General features: G+C 43.2%; 1 protein-coding gene across 1 annotated transcript in view; it reads left to right on the plus strand.

Moving 5' to 3' along the window:
* cdc27 (cell division cycle 27) overlaps positions 1–19,367 on the plus strand; it is an 83,089-nt gene extending 63,722 nt beyond the window's left edge. The window contains exons 16-19 of the mRNA XM_069905237.1: positions 5,868–5,996; positions 6,256–6,330; positions 16,228–16,408; positions 18,420–19,367. Of these exons, the coding sequence (XP_069761338.1) occupies positions 5,868–5,996; positions 6,256–6,330; positions 16,228–16,408; positions 18,420–18,511 (477 nt within the window). The 3' untranslated portion in view covers positions 18,512–19,367. The remainder of the gene's footprint in view (positions 1–5,867; positions 5,997–6,255; positions 6,331–16,227; positions 16,409–18,419) is intronic.
* The last annotated feature ends 348 nt before the right edge of the window (positions 19,368–19,715 follow it).

The following is a 19,715-nucleotide window of genomic DNA, read 5'->3' on the forward strand; positions in this document are numbered from 1 at the left end:
CCCTCTCTACATGTAACACCACTTTCAGGGAATTATGTATCTGTATTCCCAGATCCCTTTGTTCCTCCTCACTCCTTATTGCCCTACCATTTACTATGTATATTCTACCTTGGTTTTTTCCTTCCTAACTGCAACACCTCACAATTGTCTGCATAGAATTCCATCTGCCATTTTCTGGCCCATTTTTCCAGTTGGTCCAGATTCCTCTGCAAACTTTGAAAGCCTTCCTCACTGTCCACAACGCCTCCAATTTTAAGCCCTTTTCACACTGGCTAACCAATAGATTGGCTGTTCAGTGAACCAGTTAAGGAAGCCGTTTTTGCCTTTCTCATTGGTCAGCTGTTAACCAGTTCTCTATGTCCTTTCACACTCATCACAAGGCATCCCCAGGGATAGGGGATTCTATCCTCCACCAGTGACATCTGAATGATGTATTGAGCGATGGTGGATCTGCCCTAAATCCTGATCAATGTACTATGATCTCGTATTTGAACAAAATTAATCATGCCTCATTATAATATAATTTAGCTTTATGTGTAACACAGTACGAGCCCTTCAGCCCCTGTTGTTGAGCCGACCAATATAAACCTTTATAATTTTATAAAATACTGTGGGAAAGTATAGCCACACAATTTATAAAGACCGTGGGAAAGTTCTAGTGGAAATATCACACAATTTATAAAGACCATGGGAAACATTCTCTCCCAGAATTCCATGTGGCAGGGAAAAGGCTGCATGCACATAGCACTCATGCAGCACTCTTGGAGGGAATTCTCTTGCCACACAGAATTCTGGGAGGGCAGATCCACAATCACTCTTTCCTGCTGCGACTTTCCCATGGTCCTTTAGACGTTTATAAAGGTTTATGTAGGTCGGCAAAGTTCATACCTTTTTAATCTTTGTTTCTTTCACATTCTTACACACGTGCAAAAAAATCAACATGTCACTACTGTATCCCAGGAGACCCTATGTCCCTTTCACTCTGGGCTAATCGGCACACAGGCATAATAAGATGCCGGGGATGATACTACCTACCTACATATGATTCTACTACTAAGCCGATTAGAGAGCTTTCACACTGGGTCCTTAACTGGTAGTTTGGCCATCAATTACTGTGACAGGTGCCAGTGTGAAAGGAGATTTAGTGTCATCAGCAGACTTGCTGATCTAATTTCCCACATTATCATCCAGATCTTTGATATAGACAACAATGGTCCCACCACCGATCTCTGAGGCATAGCACTAATCACAGGTCTCCAGTCTGAGAAGCAATTATCCACTATCACACACTATCTTCTCCCATTCAGCAAATTTTGAATCTCGTTTACATCTTCTCCATGGATATCTAGTGTCTGAACTTGCTGAACAAACATCCCATATAGGACCTTGTCAAAGCCCTTACTGAAGTCCATGTAGACAACATTCACAGCCTGTCCTTCATCTACTTTCTTGGTAATCTCCTCGAAAAACACTAAGATTCATTAATAATTATCTACCCTACACAAAACCATGCTACTTATCCTTAATTAGCCTTTGGCTGTCCAAATACTTGTATATCCTTTCTCTCAGAACATCCTCCAATAATTTACCCACTACTTTTTTAAACAATGGAACAACACCAAAACCTCACCTGTGGCTAAGGACATTTTAAATATTTCTGACAGGGCCCCTGCAACTTCTACACTAGTCTCCCTCAAGGTCCAAAGGAATATCATGTTAGGCCTGGGGAATTTATCTACCTTTATTGGCTGTAAGGCAGCAAGCACCTCCTCCTCTTTAATCTATATGTTCCATGTCACTACTGCTTGTTTCCCTTCCTTCCTTATACACCATTCCAGTTTCCTGAGAAAATACTGATACAAAAAAAACCCATCTCGTTAGGCTCCACACATAGACGACCACTCTGATCTTCTCGGGGACCAATTTTGTCCCTGAGATATCCTTTTACTCTTAACATACTTGTGGAAACCCTTCGGGTTTACCTTCACATTATCTGCCAAAGCAACCTCATCTTTTTCCTTCCTGATTTCCTCCTTAAATATTTTCTTACATTTTCTCATAGTACCTCATTTGCTCTGAGTTACCTATACCTGCTATACACATCTCTCTTCCTCTTTACCAGGTTCACTCTGCCTGTTAATTTTGCCGTTAATCCTGACAGGAACATGCAAAATCTGCATTTTGAAGGCCTTCCACTTACTGAGCACATCCTTGCCAGATAACAACTTATCCCAATCTACTCTTCCTAGATACTTCCTCATTTCCACAAAATTGACCTTTCTCCAATTTGGAATCTCAAGGACCAGACCTTATCCTTATTCATAATCAACTTGAAACTCATGATATTATGGTTGCTGGACCAAAAATGTTCGCCTACACATACCACTGTCTAGTTCCCTAATAGGAGATCAAGTATTGCATCGAGTACCTCTATATATTGATTTAGAAAACTTTCCTGAACACCTTTGACAAACTCCAAGCCATTCACCCCTTTTACAGTACAGGAGTCCCAGTCAATATGTGGAAAGTTAAAATCTCCTACTATCACAACTTTCTGTTTCTACTATCTCTCTACAGATTTGCTCTTTCAATTCTATTGGGCGGTCTATAATACAATCCTATCAGTGTGATCACTCTTTTCCCGTTCCTCAGCTCTACCCATATGGCCTCTGTAGACAAGCCATCAGGGCTGTCCTGTCTAAGCACAGCTGTGATATTTTCTCTGACTAGCAATGCCACTCCTCCCCCTTTCATCCCTCCTCCTCTATCACATCTGAAACAACAGAACCCTGGAACATTGAGCTGCCAGTCCTGCAACCAAGTCTTACTAATAGCAATAATGTGGTAATCCCACGTACTAATCCATGCCCTAAGCGTGTCTGCCTTTCTGACAATATTCCTTGTATTGAAATAAATACACCTGAGAATATTTCTATCAGATACAAACCTTTGACTTCCCTCGCATAACCTTTATCCTCCTCCACCTCACTATTTACTCTAACACTCTAGTTCCCATCCCCTGCCAATCTAGATCAAACCTCCCCCTCCACCCCCCCCACAGCGCAGCACAAGCAAACCTACCTGCAAGGATGTTATAGTCCCCCTCCAGTTCAGTTGGAAACCATCCTGTGGGCTGAATGGCCTCTTCCTGTGCTATACTGTTCTTTGTTGAAAGGAATTGGATGGCATTTGAGAGATTTCAAGGACTCTGTGTTTCAGTGAACACACCAAAATGCTGGAGGCTCTCAGCTGGTCTTTTCAATATCTATAGGAAACCAAGATGTTGCCAACATTTCGGGCCTGAGCCCTTCTTCAAGAAAAAAAATAGAAAATGGAGAAACAATGGGGGAGGCATCCAGACAGTCGGGCCCAAAATAATCCTTCCAAGTGAAACAACACTTCTCTTGTGAATCTGCAGGGGTCATCTACTGTATCCGGTTCTCCCGCTGTGGTCTCCTCTACATCAGAGAGACTGGACGCAGACTGGGAGTTCACTTTGAGCACCTTGGGCCTGTCCGCCATAATAGTGAAGATCTTCCAGTGTCCACCGTTTTGACTCTCCATCCCATTCCCTCACCAACATGTCTCTCCATGGTCTCGTGTACTGCCAGACTGAGACCACCCGCAAATTGGAGGAACAACTCCTCATCTTCCAACTGGGCACCTTCCATTAATATAGACTTCTCTGGCTTTAGTTAAAACCACCCACCCAACCCTGTTCTTCCCCTATCGTCTCTCCATTCCCTGGCTCTTCTCATAGACGTGATAAATTCCACCTAGTTCCTTATAACACCTTTTGTTGGTCTGGATTCCTCCCCTATTGTTTGAATTCTGAGACCAGCTGAGTTTCTCCAGCATTTTGGTGTGTTTTCTACAATCACAGCATCTGCATCCTATTATGTTTCTCCCTGTTTCAGTGACCCAGGTTCAATCTTATGTGGAATGTACATGTTTTCTGGAACTGGTTGGGGTTCTGGTTTCCTACTCAATTTTGAGCTGTGTGGTCAGCCACTGTATATTGCCAGGGTGCTGGTTGGTGGGAGAATCAGTGGAGAGCTGATGGAAATGTTTACAAGAGCTTTATGGTTGGCTTTACTTCTTGGTTGAGGGCAGGATTCTGTGCCTTATAGCTCAATGACTAGTAGTTTATTGGGAGTGAATAAATTGCTCTACAGACTGCCAGTGTGGGCTTGATATCCACCACTTGTGCCATGTCGATTCTTCACACCAGAGGGTTTTGAAGGGAACAGGCGGCCATCACTGTTGCTTCGTCAGAATCTAGAATGGTCTGAAACACAAAAGTCTGCAGATGCTGTGATTGTGAAAAACACCAAAATGCTGGAGGAACTAGCTGGTCCTTCAGTGTCTATAGGAGGTAAAGATATATAACTGACATTTCAGGCCTCAGCTCTTCAAGGTATGTGCAACAAGAAGGCAGGTGCCTGAATGAAAAGGCTGACAGAGAAGCACAAGCCAACAGGAAAAAGGCCATAGCTTAGGAGCAGTGTGGAGTACAGAGGGGGAGCAGTAAAAAGAGGAGAACTTCTTCAGGGTAGGCATCCCTTGAAGAGATTTCACAATGGAGCAACCGAATGCAGTGAAACATGCAAGTTTGCAGACGCTGTTATTGTAGAGAAAATACAAAAAACATTGTTTATATATCTACAAAGAAGGGCTTAGGCCTGAAATATTGTTTATTTATCTTTACCTCCTATGGGTTCTACGTGAACTACTGAGTTCCTCCAGTATTTTTGTGTTTTTCCAGAATGATCTGTTTCCTTCCTGTTACCAAGATCAGGTGCAGAAAGGGAAGGGAGAACAGCCATTCATCACAAACCATGTGGATACCAACGACATGGGTAGGAGAGGGAGGAAAAGAAGGACTCCTTAGGTTATCAACCTGGGATTGGTCCACATGTGATATTCTGGACAGGCAGATTAATGTGTGGCTGACCTGCTGGTGCAGGAGAAAAGGCTTCAGGTACTTGGATGATTAAAATCGCTTCTGGGATTGGTGGGACCTTTCACTCATTCTGAGAGTATTGCTCGTGCAGCTTGGGAGGATTTAAACTAATTTAGCAAAGTGGAAAACTCATCGCAATGTGGCAGATGGGAAGATTGACTTGAAAGTGTGGAAGGTATGGAGTAGATTAGTAAATCGAGTGGACAGGGCAGGTTGGGGAGTGCGGGAGATTGGTTAGCTCAACTATGCTTACTTTAATGCAAGGGAAGTCCCTTGATAAGTACAGGAAGTGTTGGAGTATGTTTAAGAGGGAAATGCTGTCTGATCCCGTGAGTACCTCCATGCTATGCAATCCAGTGAAATTCTGGAAACAGAAAACACCCATGAGTGCTGGAACCCCAAGGGGAATGAAGGGAAAAACATCTGGCAAGTGTTACTTCTGTAATAAGAGCTGGCACCCCAGACAGAAATGTCCAGCTCGATTCGCTACTTGAAGCCATGATATGTGTTTAACTATATACTGCCTTTGATCTCTTCATTATCTGGCACATCACTCCAGCAGTTTGTTTTTAGGATTGAAAAATGGAGCTATTACACATTCACTTTTAAAGGAAGATGTTACATTTATTCTGGACCCCAGTGTCATAAAACCTTTTGAATATGATGAGCAATTACATAGGCTGAGATGATGGCAGCCCCATTAACAGCAGAATTGGTCGGTCATGGACCCTTTATCTGGACTGTTTGCCTGTGGTCAGATTGTGGAACGAGGTGGTGGTTCCTGTTGAAAAAGGCTGACTGATGGATGCTGGTTTTCAATGGAAATGTTTAGCATTCTGAACCTGATTTGTTGCTGATTATTGGTTTATGAAGCTAATTGATGGTCATGTGGTTTATTTTCCAGGTCCAACATGCATTAAAGAAATCCGAGAGTGCCCTTGAAACACTAAATAAAGCCATAAGTATAGATCCAAAAAACCCCTTATGCAAATTCCACCGCGCCTCAATTTTGTTTGCAAATGAGAAGTACAAGGTAAGTGCTGTTGGGTGTTGTGCATGGCACTGCAGAACCAATGGTTCGTGGACTCTGGGTCAGGCAGCTTGCAGGGAGGGGAACAACATTCCATGTTTCGGGTCAAAACCATGTCTTCTTTGATTCCACAAATGCTGCCTGGCCCAATGTTCCTCCAGCCACTGTTCTAGGATCCAGCATTTGCAGTCTTGTCTTCACTCTTGTGCACAGTAGTCATGGCTTCAATACCCACTGATGTCTATCGTCTTGTTTTCATCAGGCAGCTTTGCAGGAGCTTGAAGAACTGAAGCAAATCGTTCCCAAAGAGTCACTGGTTTATTTTCTAATAGGAAAGGTAAGATATTTGATTCCCATCAGCATACAACGGCAGTCCTGACAACCAGTACTTCTGTGTCTGTGATGGAAATAGTTGTTTGTGATTTTGAGAAGCAATCTTCATTTGCTACAATGACTTAGATTAGTGATTCCCAAAGTGGGTGCTGCTGCTCCCCATGGGCAGTGGAAAGATCCAAGGGGGCATTGAAAGAAAAGGGGATGTTCGGAACATTCAGTCTTGTTATTATTCAGTCTGCTGCAATGTTTAATGAAGAAGCCAGTGCAGTAATTTTCTGCCCAGATTTGGGTGACCGTAGTGAGCAACATAAACAACGACAAGGCGTTCTTGGGATAGCTGGCCTCCGTGGCCATGTTGACTGGCGTCACCGTCCTCCCACTCAGCGCTGCCACCGCCCTCCCCCACCCCAGCGCCACCATCGCCCTCCCTCTCAGCACCACCACCTCCTCTTCTGGCACATGAGCCTGCACTTCCCAAATACACCTGTAAGACCAATTAACCTATTAACGCTGTACGTTTTTGTAATGTGGGAGGAAACAGGAGCACCTGGAGGAAACCCACACAGACAAGGAGAGAACGACTCTTTACAGACAATGCTGGATTTGAACCCAGTTTTTGGAGCTGTAATAGGGTCACGGTAACCACTACCCTAAAAACGCTTGACATTTTGGGCCTGGATCCTTTATCAGGACTGAAAGGGAAGAATAGAATGCCAGAATAACAGTATAAAGCAGGGTGGGTCAGAGGCTAGAAGGTGCTAGGTGGAACCAGTTGGAGGGAGGACAATAGGCAGATGCCCAAAATGTCGACATGCTTCTTCTGCATACATAGATGCTGCATGATCCGCTGAGCTCTTCCAGTGTTCTATTTTTGCAGTCTCTCACCTTTGTATATCTTTCTGTTTTCTTGCATCCTTTCAATTTATGTGTTCATGTGGCCTGCAGAATTGTCTAACACCTTTTAGCTCTTGAACCTCCCCTTGTTACACTAATCAGGAACTCCTCGGACACCACGAGAGGACTGTTGCAAGTCACTTTTTATGTACTAAGGAGACTGAATATTTATTATCTACCATCTTTTGTGTTTATTCTCATATTTGAATCTAGTTTAATTTATGCTTTTGTTTTTAAACAAAGTACTGAGCTGCAGTAATAAAAATGCTGGTGCATCTGAACATTGTAAACTCATTATCATTTTTGTTCCCAATTATTTTATTCAACATGTCATCAAGGCACAAGATTTTTTTGTCTCGGGTGGTTTTGTTTCCTTATTAGGCATTACCATTACTTTTTCCCTGGAGCATAGGAGGCTGGAGGAGGAGCTTTATGGAGGTGCATATCATGAGGGGCATAGATCAAGTCAGCATTTTTCCTCATGGGTGACCCCAAAACTAGAAAGTAATGGTGAGAGGGGCATCAATCATCCTGGAACCCAAGAAGAGTAGAGTGAGCTGCCTCAACGACGATCACCCAGTAGCACTAACTTCTACTGTAATGAAATGCTTTGGGAGGCTGGTCATGACCAGAATTAAAACCTACCTAAGCAAAGATCTGGACCCACTGCAATTCCCCAATCGTCACAATCACTCAACAGCAGATGCAATATCACAGGCTCTCCACTCCAGTGTTGGATCAACTCAAAAACAGTAATTCATACATACGGCCATTGGCAATACTTTGTGAGGTGTCTGAGGAGATTTGGTATGTCACCAAAAACTCTTGAAAACTTCTACAGGTGTACTGTAGAGAGCATTCTGGCTGGATGCATCACTGTCTATTATGAAGGCGCCAACTCTCAGAACAAGAATAAACTCCAGAGGGTTGTCAACTCGGCCTGCCACATCACAGGCACCAGACTTCACTTCACCGAGGACATCTATATGAGGTGGTGTCTTTAAGAAAAACCAACCTCAATCCTCAAACACACCACTACCTAGGCCATGCCCTCTTCACTCTGCTACCATTGGGGAAAAATGGTATGGGAGCCTAAAGTCGAGCACTCAATGGCACAGCAACAGCTTCTTCCCTGCTGGCATCAGATTCCTGAATAATCAATGAGCCAAAGACACTGCCTTACTTTTCAGGCACGACTATTTATTTTTATTTATAGTGAAATGTCATAAGATGGTTATAATATGAATGTTTGCCCTGTGATGCTGCCACAAAACAGAATTTTATGACTTGTTCATGACAATAAATTCTGATTCTGAGCTCCCTCTCCTCACCTTTGGCCTTTGGCACTTTTCTGCATGGGAGAAACATTTGTCTACCTCTATCATCCTGCGCTGCTTCAAGGGAAACACACCTAATGTCTGTAGTCTCTCCTCGTAATTGGATCATTTCATCCAGGTAACATAGTGGTGAAAATCCTCCACACTCTCTCCAGTCCATTTACATCCTTCCCATCGAGTGGCAACCAGAACTGCACACAATATTCCAGTTGTGGTCTGACCAGAGTCACCGTATGGAAATGGGACTGTCGGCCCACTCATTTGACCAAGTAGCCCACATAAGACAGTCCCATTGCTTGGTCTTGACCCTTGTTCCTCTGAACCCTGTATCCATAATAACTGTATTTTAAACCTTGATTCTCCCCACCTCGACCATTCTGGGACGCTGGCATTCATTAGTCAGGGGATTGAGTTCAAGAGCCATGAGGTAATATTGCAGCTTTATAAAAGACCATTTTGACCACACTTGGGGGTATTTTGTTCAGTTCTGGTTGCCTCATTACAGGAAGAATGTGGAAGCTTTGGGGAGGGTGCAGAGGAGATTTATCAGGATGTGGCCTGGGTTGGAGAATGTGTCTTATGAGGCAAGGTTAACAGAACTTTTCGCTTTGGAGTGAAAAAGAATGAGAGGTGACTTGTAGATGTAAAATTCTGAGAGACCCAGATAGGGTGGACAGTCACACCTTTTTCTCAGGGTGAGTGTAACGAACACGAGAAGACATGTGGAGGTGAGAGGGGAGTAAAGTTTAGGAGAGATGTCAGGGTTTTTTTTATTTTTACAGAGTAGTGGGTGCCTGGTATGCATTGCCAGAGGTGGTGACGGACAGACACGTGGATGCAAGGAAAATAGAGGGTTATGTGCGTGAGGTGGGGAAGGTTTAGATGGTTGAGTAGATTGATATTGGTTGGCACATCATGGGCTGAAGGGCCTGTACTGTGCTGAAATATTCCATGTTTATATTCCTCTGGCTGCTCATTCTATAAACTTGTCACCTTCTGTGTAAAAATGTTCCTCTTTAAAGCTTTCCCTTCTCTCATTGATCTATGCCCTCCAGATTTAGAGTTTGTCCACCTTGCCTGCCAGGCTTCTTGGTAAATGCTGTCCAGTCTCTGACTCCCACACTGTCTTAGTTACTGGAACTGTGTACTGAACTCATTCACTTTAACATCTAAATTTGCCTCTGCTTTCTCACCTGCGACAGTACTACCTGTAATCACACCCTCTGCCAGACTAATTCATCCCCTCCTTGTCAGGATATGGTGCGTCTTAATATTGGTGTGTTCTGAAAATTCATTCTCCCAATTCAAATTGCCAACTATCACATCTTTCTCCTAATGAACACAAATGAAAGGTATGAATTTCAGATTGTTACCACCTCTGGCACCACCTTTAGACCCCATTGGTTACTCTTTTAGTAATACCTGTACTTGTGAAATGTCCAGGCACTTGCTTATCTGCCACTAATATGTTATGGCTTCCCTCTCCCTCCTACTTTCTTTATCCCTCCCCTTATACTCTCGTGTCTTCTGGATTCTTCTTTGTTAAATTCTCCATCTTTGATGTTCAGGGTTCCCTGGACTGTCAGTCAGTCCTTCCTTCACCTTAACATATAATAAAAACATAACAATTTACAGCACGGAAACAGGCCATTAGGCCCTTCTAGTCTGCACCGAACCAAACACCCCTCTCTAGTCCCACCTCCCTGCACAATGCCCATAACCCTCCATCTTCTTCTCATCCATATACCTGTCCAACCTTTTCTTAAATAATACAATTGACTCCGCCGCCACTATTTCTCCCGGAAGCTCATTCCACACGTCTACCACTCTCTGAGTAAAGAAGTTCCCCCTCATGTTACCTCTAAACCTCTGCCCTTTAATTCTTAACTCATGTCCTCTTGTTTTAATCTTTCCTCCTCTTAACAGAAATAGTCTATCCACATCCACTCTGTCTATCCCTTTCATAATCTTAAATACTTCTATCAAATCCCCTCTCAACCTTCTACGCTCCAAAGAATAAAAACCTAATCTGTCCAATCTCTCCCTATACTCTAAATACTTAAACCCAGGTAACATTCTGGTAAACCTTCTCTGCACTCTCTCCACTCTGTTTATATCCTTCCTATAATTAGGCGACCAGAACTGCACACAGAACTCCAAATTAGGCCGCACCAACGTCTTATACAGTCTCAACATCACCTCCAAACTCTTATATTCCACGCAATGATTGATAAAGGCCAGCATACTAAAAGCCTTCTTCACCACCCTATTCACGTGAGTTTCTACCTTCAGGGAACGATGTACCGTTACTCCTAAATCTTTCTGCTCTTCTGTATTCATCAATGCTCTCCCATTTACCACGTATGTCCTGTTCTGATTCTTCTTACCAAAATGAAGCACCTCACACTTATCAGCATTAAATTCCATCTGCCATTTTTCAGCCCACTTTTTTAAGCAGCCCAAATCCCTCTGCAATCCTTGAAAACCTTCTTCATTATCCACTATTCCACCTATCTTAGTATCGTCTGCATATTTACTAATCCAATTTACCACCCCATCATCTAGATCATTAAAGTATATAACGAACAACAATGGGCCCAATACAGATCCTTGAGGCACACCACTGGTCACCGGCCTCCAACCTGACAGACAATTATCCACTACCACTCTCTGGCCTCTCCCTTTCAGCCAATGTTCAATCCATTTGACTATCTCAAAATTTATACCTAAAGACTGCACCTTCTTAACTAACCTTCCATCTGGTACCTTATCGAAGGCCTTACTGAAGTCCATATAGACAACATCCACTGCGCTACCCTCATCCACATTCCTAGTCACCTCTTCAAAAAATTCAATCAGATTGGTCAAACATGACCTTCCTCCCACAAATCCATGTTGAGTGCTCCTGATCAGACCCTGTCTATCCAGATGTTTATAAGTACTATCTCTAAGAATTTTCTCCATTAATTTACCTACCACAGACGTCAAACTTACAGGCCGATAGTTGCCAGGCTTCCTCCTTGAACCCTTTTTAAATAACGGAACCACATGCGCAATGCGCCAATCCTCCGGCACTATCCCCATATCTAATGACATTTGGAAAATTACCGCCAGAGCCTCTGCTATTTCCTCCTTCACTTCTCTCAATGACCTGGGGAAGATCCCGTCTGGTCCCGGAGACTTATCCACCTTTATATTCTTCAAAAGCCCTAAAACTAATCTTTTGTAATCTCTATATTCCCCATATTTACCCAATTTGCTTTTTTTTATCTCACATCTCCCAATATCCTTCTCCTTAGTGAATACCGAAGAAAAGAAACTGTTCAATATCCCCCCCATTTCTCTAGGCTCCACACACAGTTTTCCGCTCTGATTCTCTAAGGGACCAATTTTGTCTCTAGCTTTCCTTTTACCATTAACATATTTGTAGAACTCTTTTGGATTAGTTTTCACCCTGCTTGCCATAGTTTCCTCGTACCTTCTTTTAGCTTTCTTAATTCCTCTCTTAAGATTCCTCTTGCATTCAGTGTATCGTTTAAACATCTCCTTAACTCCATGCTTCTTATATCTAATGTATGCCTCCCTTTTTCTTCGAACCAAGTTTCCAATATTCCTTGAAAACCACGGCTCTCTCCAACCTTTTGCCCCTCGTTTTAACCTAACAGGAACATAAAGCTTTTGCACTCTCAAAATCTGATCTTTAAAAGACTTCCATCTCTCTACTACATCATTCCTTGATAGGAATGTGTTGGCCCCAAACTCTCTCCATTTGACTTGAAAAGACTCTTGCATCCAGAATGAGGATTTGCCTATTCCCAGTCTATTTCTGACGGTATCAGTAGAAATTGGCACCCACCCACCATTCCCCCCCCCCCCCAACTCAAATTTTGGGGCACCCCTTATTCCTTTCTGTAACTACCTTGATACTTAGTTTTGGCCACTCTCTCAACAGTGCTCTTCTGCTGACTCTTCATCCGTGGGATGATCCCCCTTGTTGGGCTGACTGTGATGCAGCATGGTATCGGGCCCTTACCACCCATGAGGTCGTGCTACTCAATGTGACCAATTAATCTTCTAACCCTCTGGGGCACCCAGAGGAAAACCACGCAGATACAACTCCTTACCTGGTTGTTGACGCTGTGAAGGCATTGTGCCAACTGTGACACTTGTCTTGCTGCTCTAACTAACCCTGCTGCACTTTACTCTACCCCATCCAATTCTTTCACATTAAGGTGGCCCTAATCAATGACAGAAAAGTTGAAATCTTCTCCTATTGAAGCCCCTTGTGAATTGCCTAAGTATCTACTTTTCTGTCTGCAGCCAACTGTTGAGGGCCCTGTACTCACAACAAGTTGGTCACCCCATATTATTTCTAAACTCTACCCCTACAGTCTCATTTTGGACTCAAAATTTACGAGTGCAGATCGGGAAGATGGCGGCAATCTTCCGCCACCATCAAAGGGAGCCAAAAGGACTGAGATTTGGGCTTCATGGGGTGGGGCGGGGGGGGGGGTGGAGGTGGAGAAAGAGAAGAGATTGAAAGAGGATTGAAGGATGCCCAGAGAGTAGTGAGTGCCTGGTTCCTCCACTGCTGGAGAGAGTGGTGGAAGCAGAGATTCTGGCAGCATTTGAGAATTGACCAGACAAGCCCTTGAACCATTCAGACACAGAGGCTATGGGCTCAATGTGTAAGTTGGGGGAATACAAATGGGCATGGGTCTGGTGGGCGGAATCCTCCCTTGATGCTGCAGTGATGGTCTCCTTGAACGATATTGGAAGGTGTCTTCCTCTTGGCTATCTCATTGCCCCCCCCCCCACCACTTTGCCTCTGTGCTGGGAACATTAAGTTGCCAGTCTTGCCCTTGTTGAGTCTCTGTTTGCAGCAAGGTGATTCCCTTCTCCTTCTGGTGCTAACCCTTGCTTACTGGCCAGGAATGGTCTAAAGTTCTTAACTATTCTTTTCCCTGCATTCATGTGGATAATTGAAATCCTTGATTTTATTTTAAATTCTGCATGATGCAATTCCTTTTCACTTCCTGTTGACTAAAGTGTAAACATTGGTAATGGAAAAGTTTCTTTAATTTTGTTCGGGTACGGGAGGAGTCACGTGATGGAGTAGTGGCCGGACGGTGAACTCCAGCCCTCTCCAGAAAAGTCGGGAAAAACAAAGGAAAACACAAAGGCACAGAAATAAAAGTTACAGAAAAGTGAGTATAAAGGTGGAAAGAAGATGGCGACAAAAAAAGAAAAATCGAAAGCAACGGTGAGAAGACAAAGGAGGAAAAAGGTGTAGGCCTTACCTGTCCGAAGAGGCCCGCTGCGGAGAGAGAAACCCGCTCCCTCAGGTCGGTAAATAATGGACTACAAAAATGGCTCGCAGAGCCGAGTAAAAGTGCGCGATGCGAATGAAAAAAACACACCGACGGGAGGGGGGACCAGCTGGGGAGTCGATCTCCACAGCCGGCAACGACAGCTGCAGAACACCTGCAGCAAGAAGAGACCACAGAAGACAATGGAAACAAGAAAGAAGAGGAGGAAAGGGCAACAAAGAAACAACAGATGGCCAACCCAGAGGAAGAAGAAGAGGAAGAGGAAGAGTACAGGGAAATAGAAGAAGAAAAGAAAGGCAAGATAAAGGATATACTTGCTCTTATTAAAGGATACATGGAGACATTTAAAGAATGGCAAACACAGGAATTTAAGGATTTAAGAAAAAGCATAAACAACACAGAAGAGAAAATAAATAAAATGGAGATGACCTTAACAGAAATGGGAAAGAAAATGGACAAGATGGAAGAGCGGGCAGTAGCAGCAGAAATGGAGGTAGAAGACTTAAAAAAGAAATTGGAGGAATCTAATAAAAAAACTAAAGAGACACAAGAACTACTAGCTCAAAAAATAGATACAATGGAAAATTATAGCAGAAGAAATAACATAAAGATAGTGGGCCTTAAGGAAGATGAAGAAGGCAAGAATATGAGGGAGTTTATAAAAGAGTGGATCCCTAAGACCCTAGGATGTCCAGAACTACAGCAAGAAATGGAAATAGAAAGGGCACATAGAGTATTGGCCTCTAAACCACAACCACAACAAAAACCAAGATCTATTGTAGTAAAATTCCTAAGATATACTACAAGAGAAAAGGTACTGGAGAAGACAATGGAAAAAGTAAGAGAGGGCAACAAACCACTGGAGTATAAAGGACAAAAAATCTTCATTTATCCAGATATAAGTTTTGAACTCCTAAAGAAGAGAAAAGAGTTCAATACAGCAAAGGCGATTTTATGGAAGAAAGGGTATAAATTTATACTAAAGCATCCAGCGGTATTGAAAATATTTATTCCAGGACAACAAAACAGACTATTCTCGGATCCAGAAGAAGCACGAAAATTTGCAGAACAATTACAAAAATAGACTGAGGGAGGAAGATGGGTAATGAGAGTTAAAATGATCACGATTGATATGTATGTGGGTAAAGACAAAAATAGACTGAGGGATGAAGACGGGTAATGAGAGTAAAAATGATCACGATTGATATGTATGCGGGTAAAGAGGTATAAGAGTGAATAGAGACAATGAGCATACATGAATGTATCTGTACTTAGAGGAAAATATAGATAGTATAGACAAGAATTAATAAGGGAAGGTAATGGAATAGAGAGAATAAGGAGGGAATTAAAAGAGTGACCTTTGTGACATATGAAAAGTGAAATCTTTTCTAGGGGAGGCGGGGTGGGGGGAAATAGCGGTCACTGCAAAATCAGTTGACGCTTGCGAGTGGATTCGCAAATCCAAATGGAGAGGGGAGATGTGGTTGTCTGACAAGGGATAAAGGACAACTCAGGAGGTGAAGGGGAGATTGGGGATAAATAAGATAGAAATAGGAGAATAAGGAAAATGTTGGATGTTGTAGGAATGTTGTCTTATAAAGAGTTGAAAATAAGAAAACAGAAATGGAAAAGGAGGAAAGGTAATGATGGAAAAACGGAAAGAGAAGATAAACAAAATATAAAAGGGCTACGCTGAACTATATGTCTTTAAATATTAATGGAATACATAACCAAATTAAAAAGGAAGAAACTACTAAATTTAAATGAATAAATGTATTCCATTAGAAAAAATAACATATAGGTTAAGAAATAATATTGAAATATTCGAACAAGTATAGGAGCCTTACATTAAATACAATAGCGAAAACCTACTGGGGACAAACATTACCTAAGTTGATGGAAGGAGAAGGAAAGAAAAGAATGGTCTCAGTAGAATTTCTGGTGTAATTTTGTTGAATGACAACATTGTCTGACTGGCTTAATGCAACCTAGATTGTATACCTAAAATGGATGAGAGGTGGGGGTGGGGGGGTGGCTTGGGAGGAAAGGGGGGGGGGGGGGGAGAAAAAGTCACTGTACATGTGTGAAAAAGAAATAGTGTATATCATGGCTAATGTGATTTACGGTGTGAAAAATAAAAAAATTTAAAAATTAAAAAAAAAATTTGTTCGGGTACTGTGTCATTTAGTTTTATTTTGCCTTCATATTTCTGTTGGTATCCTGCTTAACACCACAAAGATGAAGGTAGACCAGCGTTTCTAACCCAAGAAAAGTATTTGGACAATAGTAACATTTTTTTCTCATCTTAAAAGCAAAACTGCTATTTTTAATCCTCAGGTTTACAAGAAATTAGGGCAGACACACCTGGCCTTGATGAATTTCTCCTGGGCCATGGATCTTGACCCAAAGGGAGCTAACAACCAGATCAAAGAGGCGATTGACAAGCGTTATTTACCAGATGATGAGGAGCCTGTGACACATGACGGACAACACAGTGAGGGTTACCAGTATGACACAGGTCAGTGTTGTGAATGCCTGCTCTAAATGCATAATCACAAGCAGACAAAAAATTAATATATCCTGCATTTTAATGTCCATTGTCGTCACTGCAGCAGAACGAGTTGCTCTATCCAGAAGCCTTTCTGTGGCTGTCATTATTCAGTAATTGACCATAGCTCCTCTCCAGCATCAGAGGCACTGGTGCCTGAGATGCCATTTGATATTCTACTTTGAGTCTTTTTAAATTTATCTTGGGTTAGCTTGTGCAAGTTCCCTTTGATCTGGAGAAATCATTCAAGGAGGAGAGGTTGAGATGCGTGACAGATGGTGTGTGGGTGGAGGGAACCTGCTGGACCTGTGTCCAAGGGAGTGCTCTCAGGCTCACAATGGGAAATGTGATCCTGTTGGGACGAGTGAATAGACCACAGGGTCATGAAGGGAGTGGATCAGGGAAGAAAGGATGGAATTGAGATAGGAAGAAATGTTAGCTGGGGCATAAATGTTCTCCATTATTGCTGGAGAATAGAATGCAGGACAGGGTGTTGTCATTGGTCTCATTTAAGGACAGATGTTTCTGTTTAAAGCAATTCAGAGCATTCCAGAACCAGGCCTTGAAGTGGGTCTTTATGTTACGAGGGAAGGTTGCACAGGGTAACCTGGCCTCCTGGAACTTCAGGAGTGAGAAGGGATAACCCAGGATGGATTTGGAACAATTTTTCTTTCAAGAAAAAAGGAGACCCTTTTAAAATTGTGAAATATTTTGGAAGAATGAGAAGCTCCTACAACATTCTTCCTCACAGGACAAAGGAAGCCGAGGCATTGAATATTTTCACGGCAGGATTAGTTGGATAATTAATGAGTAGTGAATGGACAGTGGGAATTGTATTAATCAGTGGGGCTGCCTGACTGTGGGGCAAAGCATGAACACAGGACCTGGGGCCCCAACAGCCATAGCAAGAAGTCTCGACCTGAGTTCGTCCTGTTTGCCTGAATTGGGCTCGTATCCCTGTCAACTCTCTTCTCTGACACTCTTGTCATCCTGTGTAGTCTGCTCTAGTTTAACTTGACAGAGTTAAAATCTGTTCCTTGGCCCACTTTCCCAGTTGGTCTCAATCTTGACTGCTTTCCTCACTGTTCATTTGATCCACCAATTCTGGCATGATGGATGAACCTGTTAAATATATTACCAACTCTGCATGGTCTATCTGTCCGTCCCAAGGTGTGAAGATGTAAAGTGCGTCTGAACCCATTTGATGCAAGCTTGGAAGTGGCGGGGGTGGGGGAGGGGGGGGGAAAAGAGATGTATGTCAAACATCATTGTTACATTAATGGTTAGGCTTTCTCTGTGCAAGACAGCTTGATGTAGCAAGTACAGAGACAGACCCTGATCGGGATGATTCGGGACTAGATCTTAAAGTGTGGGACAGCAATGTGAAGCACCTTTGAAACACAGGACCGGAGTTGATCAGCAGTGGAATCAAGGTGAAAGGAAAGTGAATGGTAAAGCCCACATTACTGCTGCCATGTGGAGTCATTGATTTCCGAGGTTTAACTCGTGCTGAGGGGAACATGTAGCAATGCTTGTTATCATCCACAAAAGGCTCCTCGTGTCAATAGCTCACTGCTTTCAGCAACTGTCTTCACATTGGTGCCAGATAGGCTGCTCTGTGTGGCTCCTGATTAACTTCTGATTTCCAAGAAAGGGTTTACCAAGTTAAGATGGAGATGGGATGAAGATTTCTCCCTGGGGAACTCTCTCCCTCAAGGTGGGAGCGGCAGGAAGTGGAGAGGTCCCCAAGGTGCAGGGAAAGGTGATGAGGCGATCATCGGAGCAGGTTTGTGTCAGGACACCTGTCCTTCACGTTTCCTTTCACCTTATGAAATTGCTCTTTGGTTATTTGGCCTTTATTTGAAGGGCATTCCACCTTTCTGTTTCAGCTTTTCTTCCTGCTCTCGATTCAGGCTTGTTTGTTTGTGTGTCTAAACGATTGCAGGCTTTGTAAATAACTGCAAGGCTGGTGTTTTTGCAGCTGGAACAGATGAATCGCAGGAGAGCAGTATGACTGATGCTGATGACACCCAGCTACATGCAGCCGAGAGTGACGAGAGCTTCAATTTGTAAATGCCATGGCGGCCAAGCCATGGTTCTGGAGCGAGAGCTGCTACTCCCTGCCTTCCCCCTCTCATTCTCTCTGTACTTCTGCTTTGAGCATTTGGTCTGATGCAGTTTGCCAACATGTAAACGTAGGGCTGGAGAGACCTACCACTGGGTCCCAAGGAAACCCATCCTCAAGAACTTTTCGTTTCCAGCCTCAGCGATATTTGTGTTGAACAGGGGGCTTTTGTTTTTAAATGTAATTGTTATAAATGATGTGAATGTGAACTTGCATACTTCCCTCTCCCTCTACTACTTCTGCAAAATGTGACTGTCACAAACAAAACACAATTCTGCTGCTGTTCTTCGCATCATGCAAGGGGGGTAAGGAGAGAAAGTCCAGTGGCTGGTGTGACCTCAGTGATTAACCAGCAGAAGGTACAGGTGGTCCAAATAGCAGCCATCATGCTCGCGGTGGCTCATAGACGGCCTTGGGGCATTCATTTGCTGCGAATGGAGTCTTCCCCCTCTCCTGTCTGTTTCACCAGCGAGCAGTGCAGCCTTTCTGTCAAAAGGCACCTGCTGATGACGGTCTCCCTGAAACCAGGAGCCTCCCACCGCTTTGTGCAGACAGCAGAGGCATGAGCGAATGGGTCTGTCTGTGTGGATGTGCACGTGGGGGGGTGGAATCTGGTCTATTTTTTAATTTCAATTTTCATTTAAAACTGTAACATGGTGTCTTAAGTGAATATTTTCTGTGGCTTATCCCTTTTTAATTTCAGATATTTGTACAGTCTTAGAAAAAGTCTTTTGGTTAATATATTTGCAACTCAGTTTAATGATGTGAAAAAAATCCAAAATAAAATACTTTGAAAACCTTGTAGCAGCTGATGTTGCTGATGCTTTTGCTGCCTCGTCAACAAGCAGAAATTGTAGAATTATTCCATAGTAAGTCCATCAAATCTGCCTGATGCTGGTAACACCAAACATGATGGTGTGGAAAATGGGAATGGGTGATAAAGACACAAGCCTGCAAGGATGAGTTCTGGGCAAGCTGCTGTTTTCCTTGTCGAGTCACCACGGGACATTATCTGTCTTTTATCTCACCCATTCATTAACTGTGTATTGGAGCCAGACTTGAGGCTGTTTCCATGTCTGCTCACATGTGGGTGTTGGCCATTTGCCATCTTCAGGTCAACAGACTTTCTCAGTCCAAGCAGAATTGTCCCCA

This window comes from Narcine bancroftii, chromosome 12 (genome assembly GCF_036971445.1).
Source record: "Narcine bancroftii isolate sNarBan1 chromosome 12, sNarBan1.hap1, whole genome shotgun sequence".
In the NCBI taxonomy this organism is placed as follows: Eukaryota; Metazoa; Chordata; class Chondrichthyes; order Torpediniformes; family Narcinidae; genus Narcine; species Narcine bancroftii.